General features: G+C 35.1%; 1 protein-coding gene across 1 annotated transcript; it reads right to left on the bottom strand.

The window, feature by feature from the left end:
• Nucleotides 1–4,884: 4,884 nt before the first annotated feature.
• Nucleotides 4,885–21,106, bottom strand: LOC100377584 (UDP-xylose and UDP-N-acetylglucosamine transporter-like). Its single transcript, XM_085497100.1, has 10 exons — nt 20,544–21,106; nt 14,501–14,614; nt 13,725–13,827; nt 13,470–13,519; nt 11,967–12,048; nt 11,607–11,670; nt 11,287–11,396; nt 7,455–7,530; nt 6,669–6,726; nt 4,885–6,098 (listed from the first exon to the last, which is right to left on the bottom strand). Exons 1-10 carry the CDS (start codon nt 20,627–20,629, stop codon nt 5,858–5,860), a joined length of 984 nt encoding a protein of 327 aa, XP_085353226.1. The 5' UTR covers nt 20,630–21,106; the 3' UTR covers nt 4,885–5,857.
• Between the last annotated feature and the right edge of the window lie 47 nt (nt 21,107–21,153).

Genomic DNA, 21,153 nt, shown 5'->3' with positions numbered 1-21,153 from the left:
CATGGTAGGACTTGAACGTGAAGCTATTACGTCGGTTTATAACTAAAACCGGGCCCCGTATACGAAGTTAGCAAAAAAACACTTAGTCTTTAGAAGTCACTTTATTTTATTACTAGGACGTATTTTGCTGTTAAATTTATTATTTCTAAACGCTTTGCGATAGTATTTTCTGGATTGAAGGCAGCATTTACAGTTCATTCATAGTTCAAAGTTGCGTTGGGATTACGTTGATAGAGTGTAACAATGTTGGCGCCGGTGATCTCCTACCAGTGCGCAACGTAGCCAAAATAAAAAAACAAAAACATGATCATATAAACACTGCTATTTATAATAATATAAAGACTGGTAGGAGGTAATAAATTTGGGGCGAAAGTATTCAATAATCAGTTTTTGGCTGTTTCTATGGCAGCGGTGAGCGAGAATTTTTTTTTTCAATTAGTGACAGTATGACCTGCCTGTCAAATATGAACAAAATCAGCCAAACCAAAAAACCCACAGAGCAGTTAAAAGCCGCTGGTGAAAAGTTACCCCAACTTTGAGGTCAAGTTTCTCGGTAATGAAAATAGAGTAAAACAACCATTAAATTTATGCCCACACTCAGACTGAGTAGAATAAGCTACTGAATCGTAGAAATGTAGGGCGAGACACATTTGGCGCGAAGGTATTAAAACAAATCAGTTTTTTGGCTGTTGCCATAGAAACTGTGGGCCAGAATTTGTTTTCAGATTTTACGACCTAACTAGAGTGAAGGTGTGACTTGTCCGCCAAGTTTCTACCAAACGGCCCAGCCAAAAAATCACAGAAGAGTCAAATTTGTCGGTAATGAAAACAGATATCAAAAATTCAAATAGTAACTTAGTGCCCACACTCAAGCTGAGTTGAACGAGCTATGTCTGAGGAGTTTTATCCTAAATCTGTAGGTGGAGATTGATTTGGCAGGAAGCTATCCAGTTTTTTGGGCTGTTACTATGGCAACGATAGGCCAATTTTTTTATCTTCAGATTTTACCTAATAACTAGGGTGATGGTGTAACCTGCCTGCCAAGTTTGAGGGAAATAGGCCAAGCCAAAACAATCACAGAAGAATTAATACGTGAATCCCCGGAAACCACACACACAGAAACACAAAATTGATTTTAAGGGCAATCCTATCAGAACGGATCGCCAATAGTGAACAAAATGGGGGACGGTCGATTCGTCCCAAATCACATTCGTTCCAAGTCGTTTCGTCCCACAAGTTAATTCGTCCCAAGTCGATTCGTCCCACAAGTTGATTCGTCCCAAAGTCGATTCGTCCCACGCACTGTTTTTGCCGACGTTATATACAAATACACCTTATATGCAACGTAGAGTTATTAGTTAATAACAAACAAATACACCTTACACGCAACGTACAAGTTATTAGTTAATAAATACAAATACACCGTTCAAGTTATTAGTTAATAAATACAAATACATCGTACACGCAACGTAGAGTTATTAGTTAATAAATAAATAAATAAATACAAATACACCGTTCACGCAACGTGGAGTTATTACAATGTAATTAGCGTGTCAGTAACAGTTGGCATAGAAATTGACCCTGCTCAAGATCGTAATGCTGACCAAAAATTAAATAAATTGGACGAATGTGAAATGGGACGAATGTGAATTGGAACGAATCGACTCGTGGGACGAATGTGAATTGGGACGAATCGACTTGTGGGACGAATATGTTGGGACGAATGTGAATTGGGACGAATTGACTGTGAAAATTGTTCGTAAATATTACTGACCGCAAAAGACGCTCATCGCGAAGTGTCTTGTTATATGACAAAAAATTTGACAGCCAGGCAGCCAAACATGACAGTCTCCAATAACAACAAATATTTGCTCTTTTAGTAGCCAATAGTTGTGTTCACGTTACACGAAGTACGGGCTGATTTAGGCTTATCTAGCATATTTGCATTTCGGCTAGACCCAATTGCGTCCACGCACAGGGAGGGCCAGTCGTTAGCACGGGCTAAGGGGTGCCATTAGTCGGTGACATTTGGTAAGCCGCTATTTACGAACGAAAAATGGATGACACGCGCGAGGTTCTATTTCTGCTGCTGGCATGTTTCGTTCTAATTTTGAAGCGACGTGCACAGGAACGCGAGAGAAGACGGACCACTTATTTGGATGCACATAAACAGTATACAACGGGCGTAACAGAATACAGCGTTTTATTAATGCATGTCGTAGACAGCGAACCAAATTTATTTTGTCTACGATTGGAGCTGCTGTACGCTCTACTACAGTGACCCGATTAGTGTGGAAGTGAGCGCGGAGTAATGACTGGTGGAATAGTGTCGAACATGGGACAATTTTCACACCCAAAAGGTCGCCGCAGAGGGCGCTTAGCCCTGGGCTAAGCGTTCGCGCATACTTCGTTAGCCCGTGCTAAGGTCTAGACCGCGTCTTAAATTCGGATCAGATTTAACCCGTACTTAGCATTCCTTAGCCCGTGCTAAGCGTTCACGCACGTTTTCTTAGCACGGGCTAAAGAATTTGACCTCTTAGCCCGTGCTAAGGAGCTGTGCGTGAACGCAACTATAGTGTTTAAAGTGATTTGACATTGTTGTACTTGCTCTACAGGTCTTATGATAAATAAACAGTGGTAAACTAATTGTGGTTGTGTCAAAATTTGACAGCCCACAAAGTACCTGGTTGCTAGGCATCTTGACATGGTGTTACAATTTGCTCTGATGATGACCTGCCCTATCACTGGTCATTTGGATTGATTGCAGTCCCCCAATTAACATTCAACCCAAACCTGGATGTCCCTATAAAAGTTGACGTTTAACTTGGGAAAAATATTCAGAATGGACAGACTCAGGTGGACTTATCAAACCAGGGTTCTGGAGAGTGAAGAACCAACTCAATATTTGTAGGATTTTATCCCATGAATACCTGTACCCCTATATGGAAGATTTACTACCGTATCATTTGAGACCCATTGAAAACTGAATACCCATAAATATATATATTCCCCCTCAGTTTCTTTAGTTCATTGGTCCACAAGCAAGGTTTGGGGACTAGAATGAGGGAATGTAGAATCCTGTTCAACTGACGCGATTGGTCCTGACTGGTGTTGTTAAACACGGTTTTACAGGCAAGCCCAACCTCGTCAGTTGAACAGAAATTTACATTCCCTCATTCTGAAGACCGTACAGAACATAACTATGTTTGGGTAATCTTTAAATTAAGTAATTGTCAGGATAATAAGTTGTATTCAATGTCAGCCCTTCCTAGGAAATGCTTTGAAGATATGGATATATGCATGTCATTTACCTGACATTGGTTTGAAGATTAAAGTCATTCTTAGTTTTGATTTCCTTTGGAAACAAATAGTAAAAAAAATTCTCAATTCACAGATAATTGTAAACTGTAAACAAAAATATTGTTGATTTCAGGTTTATATTTCAATAATAAATAGAAAATGTGATTTAAAAAATATACCACCAGATATTTAATATAACATTTATTAGTTTTGCTAGACTGAACTAAAGTATATGCAGTCAATCACTTGAGTTGTCTTCACTATTAACAGTCAATGTGGCCAAAAGATTCAATGTTATTGTAACACACTAGATGACGAAATAGGGATGAAAGCAATTTTCAATTACTAGAGACACATCCATCAACTTTCAGGAGACATACATTTGGGGTTGAAAATCTTAAAGTAATCTGTATATAAAATTAAATTTGAGAAAAGAAGACAAGTTTAAAAGAGTTCGGTAGTGACAGTTATTAGTACAAGCTATGACATAATTATTATTTTAAAGGGTGGTAGTCATCACGCCACACATGTGCCACATTTGTGTTGATAAACATTGAATTTCCCACAATCCAATGCACTTTTCTAATGAATCCATTGATACCTTCCAAACACCCAAAAAAATACTTAATTAAAGCTTAGAAACCACTCAGTTTGTACTAGTTGGTGTGCGTCAAAATCGTTAGCTTTGTTTATATAAGACCCATATATCACGCATGCGTGGTGCGACGACTACCGCCCATCAACACAATAATAATTATGTTATACAACATAAAATATTATAAACTATATTACTGAATTAATCCTTCATTACAGTGTTTGCGTCTCTTCACACAAATGATAATTTTAGTCTAGCATGCAATGCTGTATCATACAACCTGAATAAAATGTATTCAACACAAGAGGGCCCTATGCCTATCAATCAAATACTCAATACAGAGACTGTAAAACACGTTGAAATAGCTACATGCTATTTTAGCAAATTTGACTCAATACATGAATTAACAAAAAGATGCATTTTATAGTATTTTTTTAAATGTAAACACACACAAGAAGGCACTATGTTTGAAATAAAGTTTACACTTAAAGTTCACCGTTCTCGTTTATGATGTCAGTTGTTAACTCAATGTCATTCCTTTAGTCGATCATTCCTAAACATAATTTGATTCCTAATTCCTGTGTAGTCGTTGTTTACGCCCTCAAGTTCAAATCCTTCAAACCCTCCATTGTTCAAATACACTACAAGCTTTTACAGTCTTCTATAATTACTATAAATTCCACTGTAATAAAATAAAATCTTGTAAAGTTTTCAGTTAAATTTATTACCAGTCCCATACACAGATTTTGATATTGCTTCTAGTTTTTAATCAAAAGTTTTGGCAATTTGTATGAACTTTTCATGTGGGAGGAGCAGATTATACCAAAATCATTTTGTAAATGGTGCCAAAAGTTAACAATATTGCTTAAAAGTTTAACAATGTATGTAAACATTACATCAAATATAAGCACACACTGGCATGATATTAAACATAAAAATTTGACATGGTCATATTATCAATAAAATATGCTAGTCACAAGCAGGATAAGTATCGCTTAAAATTATAAATTTAATTTAGATAAGAAGATAATTATTATTGTAAGCACAATCTTTTAATTGCACTGTAATTTAATTGAATTCGGTTTCATCATTGTAAATAGAAGATTGTTCAAAACTACACACAACAACAACAATAAGGTATTGTGACCGACTAAAAACATGATATGACATGACTATATTGATTCTGAATTTATATCATTATCAATTAGTGTTTAATATTGCTAATTATCATAATTAATCTGATCTACAGTATTGAAGTGAAATGAAAAAGCAAAAGAAATAAATTTGATTGTACTAATCTTTTGTATGGATATAAACAAATATAAACAAAGTAATCAGGTCTGTGGATCCGTAGAAACCTGTTATAAATTCATTTGACAAATAATGTTGAGGTAGATTATGTTGAGTAACTATAAATGGGTATTGCACTGATGACAATGAAAAACTGACTAAGAAACTCAGAAAGTGGTGGAATTCCATGCTTTTCCGCAATGTTTTTAAAGAAAAATCAAATTTCAATGCTTTGCAAGGCCTGGAAATGTGAATTTTGGAATTCCAGACTACATATGAACCCTGTATATTTCCAATCCAAGTACAATTTACAGAGTATCTGTATACTGAAGTATATTACCAAGAGACTGCATCTTACTTGTACTTATTTTATTAAAATGCATTAATTATTCACTGGGTTTTTGCTATTTTTGTTGATAAGTAAAATCCGCTAAATTAAATCCACTTGAGCATGTGAAATAACAATATAATTCATTGTTTCGCAGCCAGGTTCATGAACTTAAAACACAGAGTAAATATTAAAAGCATTGAAATAGTGAAATTAAATACCAGTTAAAATAAATGGTTTTACAGTAATGAGACAATAGAAGCAAATTTCAAATGTATAAAACCTTATGAGACACTGAATTAAAGTAAAAGAAAACATACAAAAAAAACACACTAAAAAACGATTTATGCCTTTTTGGCTTGAGTACTGTAAAACGTTCTTTTACAAATATCTAGCATATCAATGAACATAAATGTGCCAGCAAAAACGAGAAATGTACCAAACCAATGTGCAACTGTGAACGGGTTCTTGAAATAGAGAACTGAAAACATCAGACTGAAGAACTTGCGTAGAGTTATGACCAGTGTAACAACCAGGGATGGACACTCAGTAGTGAGGATAAAAACACCAGATATACATACATATGTGAAACTGTTGGTTAAGGTAAAACTTAAAACAGATTGAAAAATAAATTGGTACCGTAAACAGGGTGGTGATATGCTAAGAGACAAATCAGGGTATTAAAACTAGATTCTGGAAAGTGCTCCTGTGTGATTTGAATTTAAATGTATCACAGAGAATTAGAATCCAAACTTGGATTATTGATTCAACAATATTAAAGCCAGTAAGTATGTACTAACATTCAATCCACTTAATAAACTGATGTGAGCTAACTATTATGTACACACTATTACCAGAATTTCAACAACGCAAGCTCATTTAAGACAAGTCGATGAATTGACACATTTCCTTACGTTTTCATTGCAAGATTGCAAGAAATATCGAACAGTGATCAATTATTTTGATTCAAGATCTTGTTATTGACTAAAACATTTTACTCTAACTCTTCTTCTTGTCAGTTAGAAAATTGTCATTCCATATGTTAATATGTGTGTGTTCTGCATATCCAGTCAGCAGACATGGATAGCCTTGCTCAGAAACTAGCCAAATATTTCAATATCTGATGATTAAACTGAATAGATATGCAAAGGATATTGGGTAATACAGTTTCCTAGAAGATACAGCCACATCTCAGGAATTCCAAAAATAGGAGCTGTGAAAAAACAGAAAAATTATAAGTTGTGATATTTATATATAATCTTCCTGTACTCCGTGTCGATGTCACATAAGTGAGAATTAATAAGGGATTATATATTTATCAGACTAAAATACACCAGGCGTAGACGAGCTTTTAGTAGGTATTGTTAATTTTGTTATGGAATATAGAATGAGATTATTTGACTAACTTTGTGCTGAAATGAGGTCCAAATATAGACAGGCATTGTACACTGTATTTGAACAGAGTCAAATATCACTGTTGCATATTTCAATTAATTAATCACAGAGTTTCATTTTTTAACTGTCAAACATAAAGCGAATATTTCAAATTTAACACAGCTGTGTGCTAACACCATCACTGATTGTGTACTGCAGAATTTTGTCTAAAAAAATGATATACAAGTAGCAAGATTTAACACTATAGTAAGCACTTGCAATAACACAACGTTACGTTTGTTTATGATCGAAAGTTGTCACAATTATTCCTGTTGGTGAAATCCAAGTTGAGTGTACAAATAATCGTACAAATCATACCAACAAAATAGCTGGTGAACAGACAGCATATGCTAAGGCATACAGTTGGCAGAATTCTCAGTATACAAAAATGCTAAATTACTATGAGGGTTTACTAGACTATGAAACAAAATATGTGATATATTGGTACACTGATTCTTGATACTTCACTCGATACATGTACAAAGACAAAACAGATTGTAAACCTACCTGTCTGTGAGAATAATACTATATGGTTATAGATATCTGGTGCTAATAATAGAAATACTGGCAGAGGAAGGGCATGCTGAAATCAAACAGTAATACCACATAAATCGTTTAGTCCGTACAGCCCGAAATACAAAATATCAATCCTCAGAAAACAACCATAAATTATAGTTGTAAACTGCATCATAGAAGTTCAAGTCTCATAATATTGTAACCAATGTTGAATTGTGTATTCATTCATATGTAAATCAAAGATGTTCAAAGCATTCAGGAAAATTCTAACCATATTATATACCAAATATTTCACTTTCCTAAAAATATGAAAAAAAAAGAAAAGAAGAAAATCTAACACATACACAAACCATACTCAAGGGTTGGTTCTGGACATGTCAAAATACCTGAATATAGTGTTGTTTTTTTACAACAAAAACAGCACTCAGCTTTCTTTGATCAGAAAATAACATTATTTTATGTTTGCCATGATGGAACATCTAGATATTAAAGTGAATTGCTAAAAGCATGTACGATATTGTACATACATGTCAGAAAAGAATTTGTCAATAACAAAAATGGTCACCAGACGGCCATCTTGAGTAGAAATTACAAATCAAAGTTAATATTGCTCTGGAACCACATTCATTTAAACAGAAGTTGGCCATTTAGAATCCAATCTGGAATACAGAATGACACAATGTTCAACATATGTAAAAAATTTGAAACAAAAGCCATCCATAAACAACCAAGATGTTTTGTTTTGATGGCAATTCAATGCGCTACATAGGCCTGATTGAATACAAGCACATACAGAACATTAGGGTCACCAAAGTTCTGTTAGTGAATGAATCTCTGTCAGTGACTTCAGCCTTTCCACAATGGCACACTCTCTTATGGCATGGGTATAATTTTATGCAATACCACAATAAATGAAGCCTCCTTAAATTAAGTTGTTACTTACAGAATAAAATAAAGCCTCCCTAGGTTGTTACTTACAGAATAAAATAAAGCCTCCCTAGGTTGTTACTTACAGAATAAAATAAAGCCTCCCTAGGTTGTTACTTACAGAATAAATAAAGCCTCCTTAGGTTGTTACTTACAGAATAAAATAAAGCCTCCCTAGGTTGTTACTTACAGAATAAAATAAAGCCTCCTTAGGTTGTTACTTACAGAATAAATAAAGCCTCCCTAGGTTGTTACTTACAGAATAAAATAAAGCCTCCCTAGGTTGTTACTTACAGAATAAATAAAGCCTCCTTAGGTTGTTACTTACAGAATAAAATAAAGCCTCCCTAGGTTGTTACTTACAGAATAAAATAAAGCCTCCTTAGGTTGTTACTTACAGAATAAATAAAGCCTCCCTAGGTTGTTACTTACAGAATAAAATAAAGCCTCCCTAGGTTGTTACTTACAGAATAAAATAAAGCCTCCCTAGGTTGTTACTCACAGAATAAAATAAAGCCTCCCTAGGTTGTTACTTACAGAATAAAATAAAGCCTCCCTAGGTTGTTACTTACAGAATAAAATAAAGCCTCCCTAGGTTGTTACTTACAGAATAAAATAAAGCCTCCTTAGGTTGTTACTTACAGAATAAATAAAGCCTCCCTAGGTTGTTACTTACAGAATAAAATAAAGCCTCCCTAGGTTGTTACTTACAGAATAAATAAAGCCTCCTTAGGTTGTTACTTACAGAATAAATAAAGCCTCCTTAGGTTGTTACTTACAGAATAAAATAAAGCCTCCTTAGGTTGTTACTTACAGAATAAATAAAGCCTCCTTAGGTTGTTACTTACAGAATAAATAAAGCCTCCTTAGGTTGTTACTTACGGAATAAATAAAGCCTCCTTAGGTTGTTACTTACAGAATAAAATAAAGCCTCCTTAGGTTGTTACTTACAGAATAAATAAAGCCTCCCTAGGTTGTTACTTACAGAATAAATAAAGCCTCCTTAGGTTGTTACTTACAGAATAAATAAAGCCTCCTTAGGTTGTTACTTACAGAATAAATAAAGCCTCCTTAGGTTGTTACTTACAGAATAAAATAAAGCCTCCTTAGGTTGTTACTTACAGAATAAATAAAGCCTCCCCAGGTTGTTACTTACAGAATAAATAAAGCCTCCTTAGGTTATTACTTACAGAATAAATAAAGCCTCCTTAGGTTGTTACTTACAGAATAAAATAAAGCCTCCTTAGGTTGTTACTTACAGAATAAATAAAGCCTCCTTAGGTTGTTACTTACAGAATAAAATAAAGCCTCCCTAGGTTGTTACTTACAGAATAAATAAAGCCTCCTTAGGTTGTTACTTACAGAATAAAATAAAGCCTCCCTAGGTTGTGACTTACAGAATAAAATAAAGCCTCCTTAGGTTGTTACTCACAGAATAAAATAAAGCCTCCCTAGGTTGTTACTCACAGAATAAAATAAAGCCTCCTTAGGTTGTTACTCACAGAATAAAATAAAGCCTCCTTAGGTTGTTACTCACAGAATAAATAAAGCCTCCCTAGGTTGTTACTTACAGAATAAAATAAAGCCTCCTTAGGTTGTTACTCACAGAATAAAATAAAGCCTCCTTAGGTTGTTACTTACAGAATAAATAAAGCCTCCTTAGGTTGTTACTTACAGAATAAAATAAAGCCTCCCTAGGTTGTTACTTACAGAATAAATAAAGCCTCCTTAGGTTGTTACTTACAGAATAAAATAAAGCCTCCCTAGGTTGTTACTTACAGAATAAAATAAAGCCTCCTTAGGTTGTTACTCACAGAATAAAATAAAGCCTCCCTAGGTTGTTACTCACAGAATAAAATAAAGCCTCCTTAGGTTGTTACTCACAGAATAAAATAAAGCCTCCTTAGGTTGTTACTCACAGAATAAAATAAAGCCTCCCTAGGTTGTTACTCACAGAATAAAATGAAGCCTCCTTAGGTTGTTACTTACAGAATAAAATAAAGCCTCCTTAGGTTGTTACTCACAGAATAAATAAAGCCTCCCTAGGTTGTTACTTACAGAATAAAATAAAGCCTCCTTAGGTTGTTACTCACAGAATAAATAAAGCCTCCCTAGATTGTTACTCACAGAATAAAATGAAGCCTCCTTAGGTTGTTACTCACAGAATAAAATAAAGCCTCCCTAGGTTGTTACTCACAGAATAAAATAAAGCCTCCCTAGGTTGTTACTTACATAATAAAATAAAGCCTCCCTAGGTTGTTACTCACAGAATAAAATAAAGCCTCCCTAGGTTGTTACTTACAGAATAAAATAAAGCCTCCTTAGGTTGTTACTCACAGAATAAAATAAAGCCTCCCTAGGTTGTTACTTACAGAATAAAATAAAGCCTCCTTAGGTTGTTACTTACAGAATAAAATAACGCCTCCTTAGGTTGTTACTTACAGAATAAAATAAAGCCTCCCTAGGTTGTTACTCACAGAATAAAATAAAGCCTCCCTAGGTTGTTACTTACAGAATAAAATAAAGCCTCCTTAGGTTGTTACTCACAGAATAAATAAAGCCTCCCTAGATTGTTACTCACAGAATAAAATAAAGCCTCCCTAGGTTGTTACTTACATAATAAAATAAAGCCTCCCTAGGTTGTTACTCACAGAATAAAATAAAGCCTCCCTAGGTTGTTACTTACAGAATAAAATAAAGCCTCCTTAGGTTGTTACTCACAGAATAAAATAAAGCCTCCCTAGGTTGTTACTTACAGAATAAAATAAAGCCTCCTTAGGTTGTTACTTACAGAATAAAATAACGCCTCCTTAGGTTGTTACTTACAGAATAAAATAAAGCCTCCCTAGGTTGTTACTCACAGAATAAAATAAAGCCTCCCTAGGTTGTTACTTACAGAATAAAATAAAGCCTCCTTAGGTTGTTTGCCGAACCTTTTATAAAGCACTTCCTGAAATATACCCATTCTCGCAGACATGAACAATGCAAAACATAACATTAATATTCCTGTAAATAAATAAAACACACAACTTGAAATTCAGGCCACTGAAACATGTTGCCGAGATTACAAATAACTTAATATTTATACCTACAATGTAGCATTATATTAGCTAAATTACTGGGGCGACATACTTGATTGGATAGCATGCATCTTCTAGTGAATATATATGTATGAAGCAACAATATTGTACACAACAAACAATAATAATTCCTTACCGATTACCAACATAAAAAAATCATTCATCGACACCTCTGTTTCCACATCAATATCTGCTTTTCCCTACAAATGTGATAAGACAGAAGTACAGAATATCATAACACACCGCTGGCGCACAGCAAACTAATCCTTGTGGGTGAACAAATAAATTTAAGAATGCTGCTTTTACAGCAGTGAAGCAGATAGAATACGATGAGTTGGTTATATGTCTCGCATTTTAAAGCTTGGTTATAGTAGCAACACTCATGCTGATAAAATACATGTGATGATCAGAATCAAAGAAAAAAACCTTCAAATTTCAAATAGGTAGCCAGCCAATTAAATTTTCCTTCTACAGTTATATTCCACAAGAAACCTACCACTTGTTTAGCTGATGCTATCGTGCAGGAACTGATACCAACAGTAATCATTATAACAGCAATGTATTTGGAATATTTATATCTGAAATACACATAAGATAAAACAATTATGAAATGTATAAACTAAAAGATGATTAAGATTAGTCATATTCTGATATTAATGTTGTTATCACTCTTGGGATGAAGATAAAAGATACGAGATGGAAATAAGTACAGAGATGTCAAAAACAATGATTAGTGGAATTCTTAGAACAAAAAAAAACAAAGTTGAATATTTCAGACATATTCCTTGAGCAAGATGAGAACTTTTTGGGTTCAATAATAGATAGTGACTTGAGTTGTAAAAAAGAAACTAAAGCTAGAGTCAGACTAGCTTGTAGTATAATGGCAAGGCTAGAATATGGAAAGTGAGAACCATTAGAGTGGGAGTAAAATTGAAACTGATATCATTGGTAAATTCTGTCTTACTGTATGGATGTGAAAGCTTGACTCTAGACATGGATTCTTCAAAGAAATTAAGAATAACATGGAAATAAACTATAACAACCAATACTTCATCTGAATGCAGATATAGATGTATACAATAGTGCATATGTCATATCAATGTGTGTCTAAACAAGTAATCACATCACATAGTCCGAGTTCTCAAGAAATATATCCAGTTTAAACATGACAGGTCAGTGAATGTCAGAAATATGGCTCCAAAACTGTTTCACTGAAACAATGTGGCCCACTAGTTGGCTATTTTAAATCTGATCTGACAAACAGATTGTTGTCTGTCAAGATCACATAATATTCACGAAAGTTTGAATGAAATACATTCATACATGCCCAAGATCTGATTCTGGATTGGCAGTATGATATAAGTGTAAAGTTTGAATGTAATCAGCATTGGGATGTTTGAGATAAAGATTGAGACACACGCATATATGCATGCTCACACACACAGGTCAAAACTTTCAGGTTTTCAGACTTAAAATCAAGATGCAGGTTTTTTACACAATGTCACATAGAAAACACTCCAGAATGAAGTGTAAAACCACCTTTCTAATTCTTCCACCTACAAAATTGTTAGATTCCTTAGACAAACATTGGAACAGGATATGAACTACTGCATTCAATTTTTAACTCAAAAACTCAAGTTGCAGTGTAAAAGCATCTTGTAAAAATTCAATAATAAATTATAACAAATTCATCTGGAAATATTGTCACACCACTGATGAAAGACTATGCGAAGAGTTGAAAACAATAGTTACAGAAAGAAACTACATATTGTGAATATTTAGATTAAAAATACTATTTGTTGTTCTCCCAAAATGAAAAGGATGAAACAAGATGTTGCATTGCAATTGAACTATGACCTTAATATGTATTAGTGGCTTGTGTGCAAGTTGCAGTTAGTCGGTGAGGCAGCATGTTTGAAAGTGTATAAAACTTAGTAGGTTACAGAGACTACTTCAAACATTGTTAGTCAATGTGAAAAAATATAAATAAATTTCTCACTTTCGTTTCAGTATAATAATTCCTAACACCATATTAGCAATCAGACTTCCCTGTAAATAGAATAAAATTGCAAGATTTTGTTTTTAAATCCTAAAACTGTATATCTCATCAAAGAATCAGGTACGAAATATGAAATCTTATGTTTCAGATAATTCATATTTTAAAATTTACTGACACAAAAAAAGAAAAAAAAAACACAAAAAAACGAATTCTGTCTAAATTCATATACGATAGAATACAGCATCATTTACTTACTGCACGGAATATCATATGTAGAGGAAGGGGTATGTTGAAGTTCAGTGCATAATTGTTCACAACACTGACTAGAAAGAAAAGGGTCACCATCATACCATAATGCCTAGAATTAACAAGACGATATATGTACATTTATACGCTGAAAGCACAGGTGTGATTTGGGACAGTAGAACGAATAAAGGAAGTCTTCTTGAAAGAATGTTTAACCCATTGCTACCAGCATGTTCAGGATGTACGAGTAGTGTTTGTTTCGAAGGCATCACTAATCAATTGCTACGTTCACATGGCAGCATTCTATCGCAGTCGAACTACTGCTCCTCCCACAGATTAACAGAAGATCATCTCAAATGCGTTTACGCGGTCAATCTCCGTTAAAATGCTGTTGTGTGAGCGTGAAGATGTTTGAATCCGAGTAAAGAAGAAACTAAACAAGAAACTAAAATAGTGACAGATGTGTTTATTAATTTATTGCTGTGGTGCCTGGGGAAAAGGATTTCTTAGTTCAAGCAATAAACTTCTTTGAGATTCATAACAAATAAGCAAAGGGTCACAGAAAAGTAAAACAGATGGGGTTAAACAATTTTGTTTTCATGTGTTCATGTCTTCATTTGATTTTTTTTCATTGATATCACTGTACTCCCAGAATGATAAAATGTGTTGTGTGTCATCTGCATGCCATATTTTGCATAGAGATATCAATTTTGTCTCAAGCACCTTACAGCAATTCCTAGATGATCCACATGGCACATTTTATAGATAAATATAAGTTCACTTACTTGATCGGTATTACTGGTTTTGTTTTCCCAAACTTATAATAGTCAATAAAACCTTCTATAGCAATGAAGAGAAACTGAAAAAAGGTGATGATATTACCACTTCCTGGAAAATCTCTGTAAAATTAACATTAACATCAATTAAAAAATTATTATCTGTCTTTTTTGTGCAACAGTTTTTGTGCAGTGTTGAATTTTGTGTAAACGATGCATATTACACACTATTACATGGGACTCGTGTTTACGTGGAACAACGTGAATATATGCTTAAATTCTGGGTGTGACTATGTGCGATACCCCAGCTTCTTGCAAAGCAGAGAAAGAGACATAGAAAGCTTGGGTAACATGCTGAGGAAAACATTCAAATTTTAGTAAAATAACACAAATATTAGTTTACATTGTATTAAATGTCAGTGATGTGAAAATATCATCACTAACATTTTATCATCTAGTTGTTTGTTTTATGACACCCAGATGTCCCATGGTCATGAATTTAGAATCTGTGAGTTAGTTGCAACATGGAACTACAAACCACTTCTATGGTTGACTTTGACACTACTACACAGTCCACTATCAGATGGATGAACTGTGGGCAGGATTCCAGAAGACGTACCTACACTTTATGCAATTTTTTTTAAATTATGCTAATTTATTCATGACCTAGCAGTTTCTGTGCTCATGAATATTCATCAATTTGTGGGTCAATACATTTTGAAATGGGAGATATATTATTTTTGGGGGAAGAGTTAGAAAGGGGGATCAGTAATCCTTAGGGGGTCAATACAAAAGAAGGGACCCATTTGGAGAGCAGCCATGCTCCTCGTGTCTGTTGTTGCACGTGACCTACAGCTGTCAACTGTGTTCGTTCTTCGTCGACTTCGACTTCGACTGGCTTCCATGTGAGGTAGTATTCTTGTGTTCTGTTTTTCTGACTTGAGTTTTTGAATCCGCTGTTTATGTTTTTAACGTCTTTCATGTCTTTTGTAGGAGTGTCCAATCCGTGATTCGAACTTGCGATCTTTGAGTTCCCAGCGCACTGTCTTGTCCACTGTACCACGAGTGTCTTCACACAAGAGATAGGATTTAAGTCCTATTCATAGGAGCACTGTCTTCACTAGCATTCAAAAATCTAACTAAACATACTGGATTCGAACCAGCGATCGCTCACATTGCTGACATAGTACAAATCAACTGAGCTATGTGGGTAGTCATGAAAATTGAATAATTTGTTGTCATATTTAGCTTTATTGCCAAATAGTGTTTTCGAGAAAAAGATGGGTAGGCAAGGGAATTGAACCCGGGTCCTCCTGATCACTACGTAGAGAACTGACCCACAAGACCACGATGGATTGACTGGTTGTGTTTGCATTTGATAAGAGTATATAGTGTGTATATATATAGAAATACAACATATTACAATTACAATTGTGCAAAAAATTTGCAATTTTGTGTTTTTACTTGTGTAAACTATATACATGACATAACCCGTTAGTGTACATTTTGCCAATTGGGTGTTTGCCATTTGCGTTGCCCATACCTGACCCGACCCTAACCCTAATGCCAAGACACGTTCCTGTTAATAATTGCTCAATAATGATACTCTGTTGTGCACTGTCTGTGAGTAAGTTGCATTGATGTCAACTGATTAAACAAGTTGCGTTTAAGCAATTTCCACTTTTAACAAGTGATTAAATTGTGAGACTAAATAAGTGGACATATATTTGAGACTGATTTTGGTGTAGACACAGTGTTTAATTAATTGTCATCATTGCAGGTTGTGAGAATAAACCTATTGTGGGTTGTTTGAGATGGAATTTAACTCTGGGCAAATGTTTAATATGGCCACTTACACTTATTCTATAGTTGTGTATAAATTTGGTGTTAATTTCATGTTACTTGTGTGAGATTTTATGTAATGCAGTGTTCAGTGAGTGAATGAGTGTGTGTGTGTGTGTGTGTGTGTGTGTGTGTGTGTGTGTCACGTTTGGATTTAATGTAATGGTAATGTGGATGCAAAGCACATTAATGAACTTGTGCTATTTATACTCTATTTTTGGATTTGATTTGGTGCGGCCACCCTCTGGGTGAAACCGCGTGTGTTTGCGTGTGCGTTCTTGTTTAGGGGGGGGGGGTTAAGGCTTTATTGTTTGGGAGACGGGCTTGGGACCTAGAACGGCCCCATATATATATATATATATATATACAACTCGTAACCCCCGAGTAGGGACCCGGAACAAGGGACTACCAGCCGGGCCAACTGGACCTTGACAGGGCTATACAATTTGTATAGCCAATAACTTGAAAATAAATTAGTCTGAACTCTCATCCTCCAAAGAATGAAGAGGATAAAGAAAACGGATATGCTGAAGAAGTGGCGACCACGCTTCGATCTTATTACCAAAACGTTTTCGCCACATAAACTCATATAAATAAGAAGGAAACAATGCCCTAGAGGTAGTCGGGACATGTTTTTTGACATGACTCCACATGCCCTCGGCGGTGTTGGTACAGGCGCCGCTGTCAGGATCTACATAATGCATTGAATGGTTAACAGTTAAATGATAATACGGAGAATCAGGAGAACTCAAAGCAGAATAAGCCTTCCATTGGTCGGACATGATTGTAGTACCCGGTAAAATAAATTTGTTAATAAGAGGAATGAGAGTATCAGCATCCCGTTGTTTGACGGGAACTAAAATACAACGACCCGTCCCCCGTTCAATGGCGCCAAAAACCCACTGCCCTTCTCGCCATCTGCCCCGGTTGTATTTGTTTTTGCCGAATTTGGATTCGTCGATTTCGACAATACAATCGGGGCCTCCTAATTGCACCGGGTTCTCCACAAAATACTGGTGATTGTATGTTTCATCGGCCAGAATCGCGAAACCAACCTCTCTGCAGAAATTATAATAGTCAATAGCAGTAGTAACAGAAACACCCAAGTGAGTTTTAGTGTCAGTAACCGGAAACTTAATACACCAAAAATACAGTAACTGTAGAGTGGTAGCAACAGAAAGATGGCTGTTTGAAAACCACGTTCCGTTGCGAGCAGAAACACGCTTTCCACAAGCGCGATGGTTACACCGCCACTCCAGTGGTTCAAGAGCTGGTGTGCGCCTGCAGAGAGTCATGTTTCTGCCACATGCATCACAGGAACGTGATTTCGCAATCAGTCCGTTCTGCTGACACCATTCCACAGTTCTCTGCGGGTTAGAAGTTAGTGAAAACAGAGCAGGCAGAGTAGGCTGTTTTCCGTCGATCTGGCCAATCTTGTTGATGGACGCTTGAGCCATTTTTTGAGTGAGACTGGTCCTTGCTGCGAAGTAGTAGTAATAATTTTTTATTAACACTTACACATTCCCCGGAGGGATTGGCAATGGTTACAAAAGTTTAAAAAGGAATAAAAGGTTACAAAACAGAAAATAGATAATAAAAAAAAAACAAAAAAAACAATCTAAGCTAATACATTACAGATAATAGCTAGTATAAAATTATGATACTACGATAGATAGAAAACAAAATGCAAAACTCAAATAGTGAGAGAAGGTTGTCACTGGGGTTGCTGTCTTATTTCAAAACACTTCTTTAGGTACCTTGCTACGGGGAGTGTTAGGCCACTGTTGTTTAGCAAGGCTATGAATTGAGTCTTTAGCGGCAAATTTTTCAAGTTTTGGATTTTGGTTTTTGCTATTTCGAATAGGACATTTCTTTCGGGGGTATATCTTTTACATGACATCATGAAGTGATACTCATCTTCTACTTCATTTTTATCACAAAGGTTGCATAATCTATTAGCAAGGGGTATTCTTTTGTGTCTGCCAGTCTCAATTTTCAAGTTATGGTCACTGAGGCGGAATTTAGTTAAATGTTCGCGCATATCAATGTTTTTCAGGGTAACAAGGTATGTTTCGAAAGCAAAGTTGTTTTTTAATTCTCTGTATGTTCTTAATTTATTTTTTTCATTTTGTTTTGATCGATTGTCATTATGTAATTCACTTTTCCAAGTTGATATGAATGATGTTTGTGTATTTTTGTTGATTTGTCCTAATTGCCTTGCAGTTAGAGTTTCATCGCTGTCGATCAGGTAAGAATGGTTGATGTTATTTAAAAGGGAATCTATATTGGTGTACCATTTACTGTTAATTTCTTTATTTTCTTGGAAAGCTAGTTTTAGTAATGGATTTGACGAGTTCTTTATACGATTAAAATATTTTATCATTTGTTTTTCGATAAAAGTCTCCAATGGGTAACGTCCAAGTTCGCCGTATAAACCCATTGTTGTAGTGTTTTTGGATGTACCCAAAAGAAAACGAAGATAATTTATATGTACATCTTCAATTGGTGATTTTAGTGAAATTTCATCTCCCCATACATCACTACCATATGTGAGAATTGGTCTGATTAGTTTATCAAACAGAGAGAGTGACAGTGGTATACTTAGATTTTTGCCTGTTTTTCCCTTTAAGGAAAATAAGGCCTTTAAAGCTTTTCTTTTTATGCTTTTTAGGCCTTCCTTGAATTTTCCATTAGCGCTTACTATTAATCCTAGGTAATTGGTTGATTTTACAGTAATTAACTCACAACCTTCAAAGAAGAAAATATCATTCTCTAGAAGTCTGTTTGATCTGTTAAAGATCATAGTTTTTGTCTTTTCCGTGTTAACAGTTAGATGCCATTTTTTAGTGTATATTGATAAATTATCAAGGCAAGTTTGTAATCCTGTTTTTGATTCAGAAAGTATTACAAGATCGTCAGCATACATTATACAGTTAATAGGTGTGTTTTGTAATTTGGGTGGGTCACATCTAGGTTTATTAAGGACATCAGGTAAATCGTTTATGAAGATGTTGAATAGGGTTGGGCTTAAATTACAGCCCTGTTTTACTCCCACCCTTGAAGTGAAGTGTTCAGTTAATCCTTCTTTGCTCTTAACTTTATATTTTACCTTACTATACATATTTTTTATAATTTTATAGATTTTACCCGATATTCCAAGTTTTAACAATTTAATATACAACCCCTGATGCCAGACACTGTCGAAGGCCTTTTTTAGGTCAACAAAGCACGCATATATTTTATTTGTATTTTTACTATTATTTTTTTGTATTTTAATATTTTCTTTGTTATTGGCAGTGCTGCTATTATAAAGATATTTGTTAATTATTGTCTTAAGAATGAAGATATTGTCTGTTGTGCGTCGATCTTTTCGGAATCCGAATTGCTTGTTTGAAAGTATGTTCTTTTTTTCTAAGAATGTGGTTAGTCTAAATGGCAATGCCTCTATAGTTAGATGGGTTAGATTTGGAGCCGGATTTGTGGATTGGTATCAAAAAACTGAGGTTCCAAGAATCTGGAAAGTGATTTGAATTAAAAATTATATTAAAAAGCTTATGTATGGCTTTCAGTAAGTTGGCTTGGCTGTGTTTTAGCATTTCATTGCAAATTTTATCTTGACTCGAAGCTTTATTATTTTTCAATAGGTTAATTCCTTTTAAAATTTCATCTTAGTAGTAGTAGTATAGGAACATGAAATGACTGGCTATATGATCGTTCTGTTCAACTGTTAAGCTAGGATTTATTACCGTTATTATCATTATATTGTCACGTGATTTGTTTTACCTTATGTATAATGTCTTAAGTATCTTTATTGTAATTTGTATATACCAATTCGTATATACCGAGGAAACGACCCCGATTGAAGGTCATGTATTTTGTGACGTCACCAATTCGTGTGTAGGTACGTCTTCTGGAGTCTTGCCGAACTGTGTTTGAACTTAAGTTAATTGACAATACGATTATGTAGTTTTGTCTTCAAGAGAAAAACATGAAAATGTAGGTGATCCCTAAAAAAAACGAAAAGCCACTGCCAACTATCTACCGGTATATTTGTTGTTTAATACTGCTAAAAAGACATATCGTGGGTGGGTATCGAATTTAAAGTAGGCGGTCGGTTCGACCGGCTACCATTGCTCTTATCAATGTACACGTCGTCAGAGATTAATCACGTTATATATGGAATTTTGCAAGTGTATTACATCTATCTTACCTTATAATGAGTTCCAAGAACACAACATTAACAGCACAACCAACAAATACAAGGCATACAGCGAAGATAGCATAAGGTTGCAACATTTTGCCGGCTGTCGTCACTACGGCAAGCAATAAACTGGAGATTTAAATATCGCAAGATCTTGTCAGTTATTTCGATCCACAGAGGTTCTCATTTATACTATCACCTATAAAAATAACGGCACACTTTATAAATTCACGTGGTGAATAAAGTCTTCTTGACCTAGCTTTTCTTGCTAAGTAAGTTACCAACTAGAAACAACGCGAAAGTGTGGTTAGAGCGCCCCCATGCAACGAAGCTAAATAATGGGGCCCTTTAAGCGCCACTTGGTACAGTAAAACAACGATCACGTTTTGCTGTTTTGTTCAGCTGGCGAAAAATAATAAACAAAAAAATCATATAAATATCAAGTAATCTTCGTATGCGTTAAGGGGGGGGGGGCATATCGATGCGTTCATTTTGTTGCTCTCGTCCCATTGATTTTTTACCATTGGTCTAGGTAGCTCTGGCCACCCCGGATGACCCCATAACATTGAATTGTGGGAATTACTTCAACCCAAGATGGACGAATATGCATAGGCTGGAT

This window comes from Saccoglossus kowalevskii, chromosome 3, assembly GCF_978046115.1.
Source record: "Saccoglossus kowalevskii chromosome 3, keSacKowa6.1, whole genome shotgun sequence".
NCBI classification, from domain to species: Eukaryota; Metazoa; Hemichordata; class Enteropneusta; family Harrimaniidae; genus Saccoglossus; species Saccoglossus kowalevskii.
Note: the sequence above shows the minus strand (reverse complement) of the source record. Positions and strands in the feature narration are given on the sequence as shown.

What these genes read in the sequence shown, in the direction of transcription:
- LOC100377584 (XM_085497100.1), bottom strand. Translation starts at nt 20,629, where the DNA reads ATGTTGCAACCTTATGCTATCTTCGCTGTATGCCTTGTATTTGTTGGT. An exon ending in TTCTTGGAACTCATTATAAG is followed by an intron (nt 14,615 to 20,543) that starts GTAAGATAGATG and finishes TTAATTTTACAG; the next exon opens with AGATTTTCCAGGAAGTGGTA. An exon ending in TTTTTTTATGTTGGTAATCG is followed by an intron (nt 11,397 to 11,606) that starts GTAAGGAATTAT and finishes ATTTATTTACAG; the next exon opens with GAATATTAATGTTATGTTTT.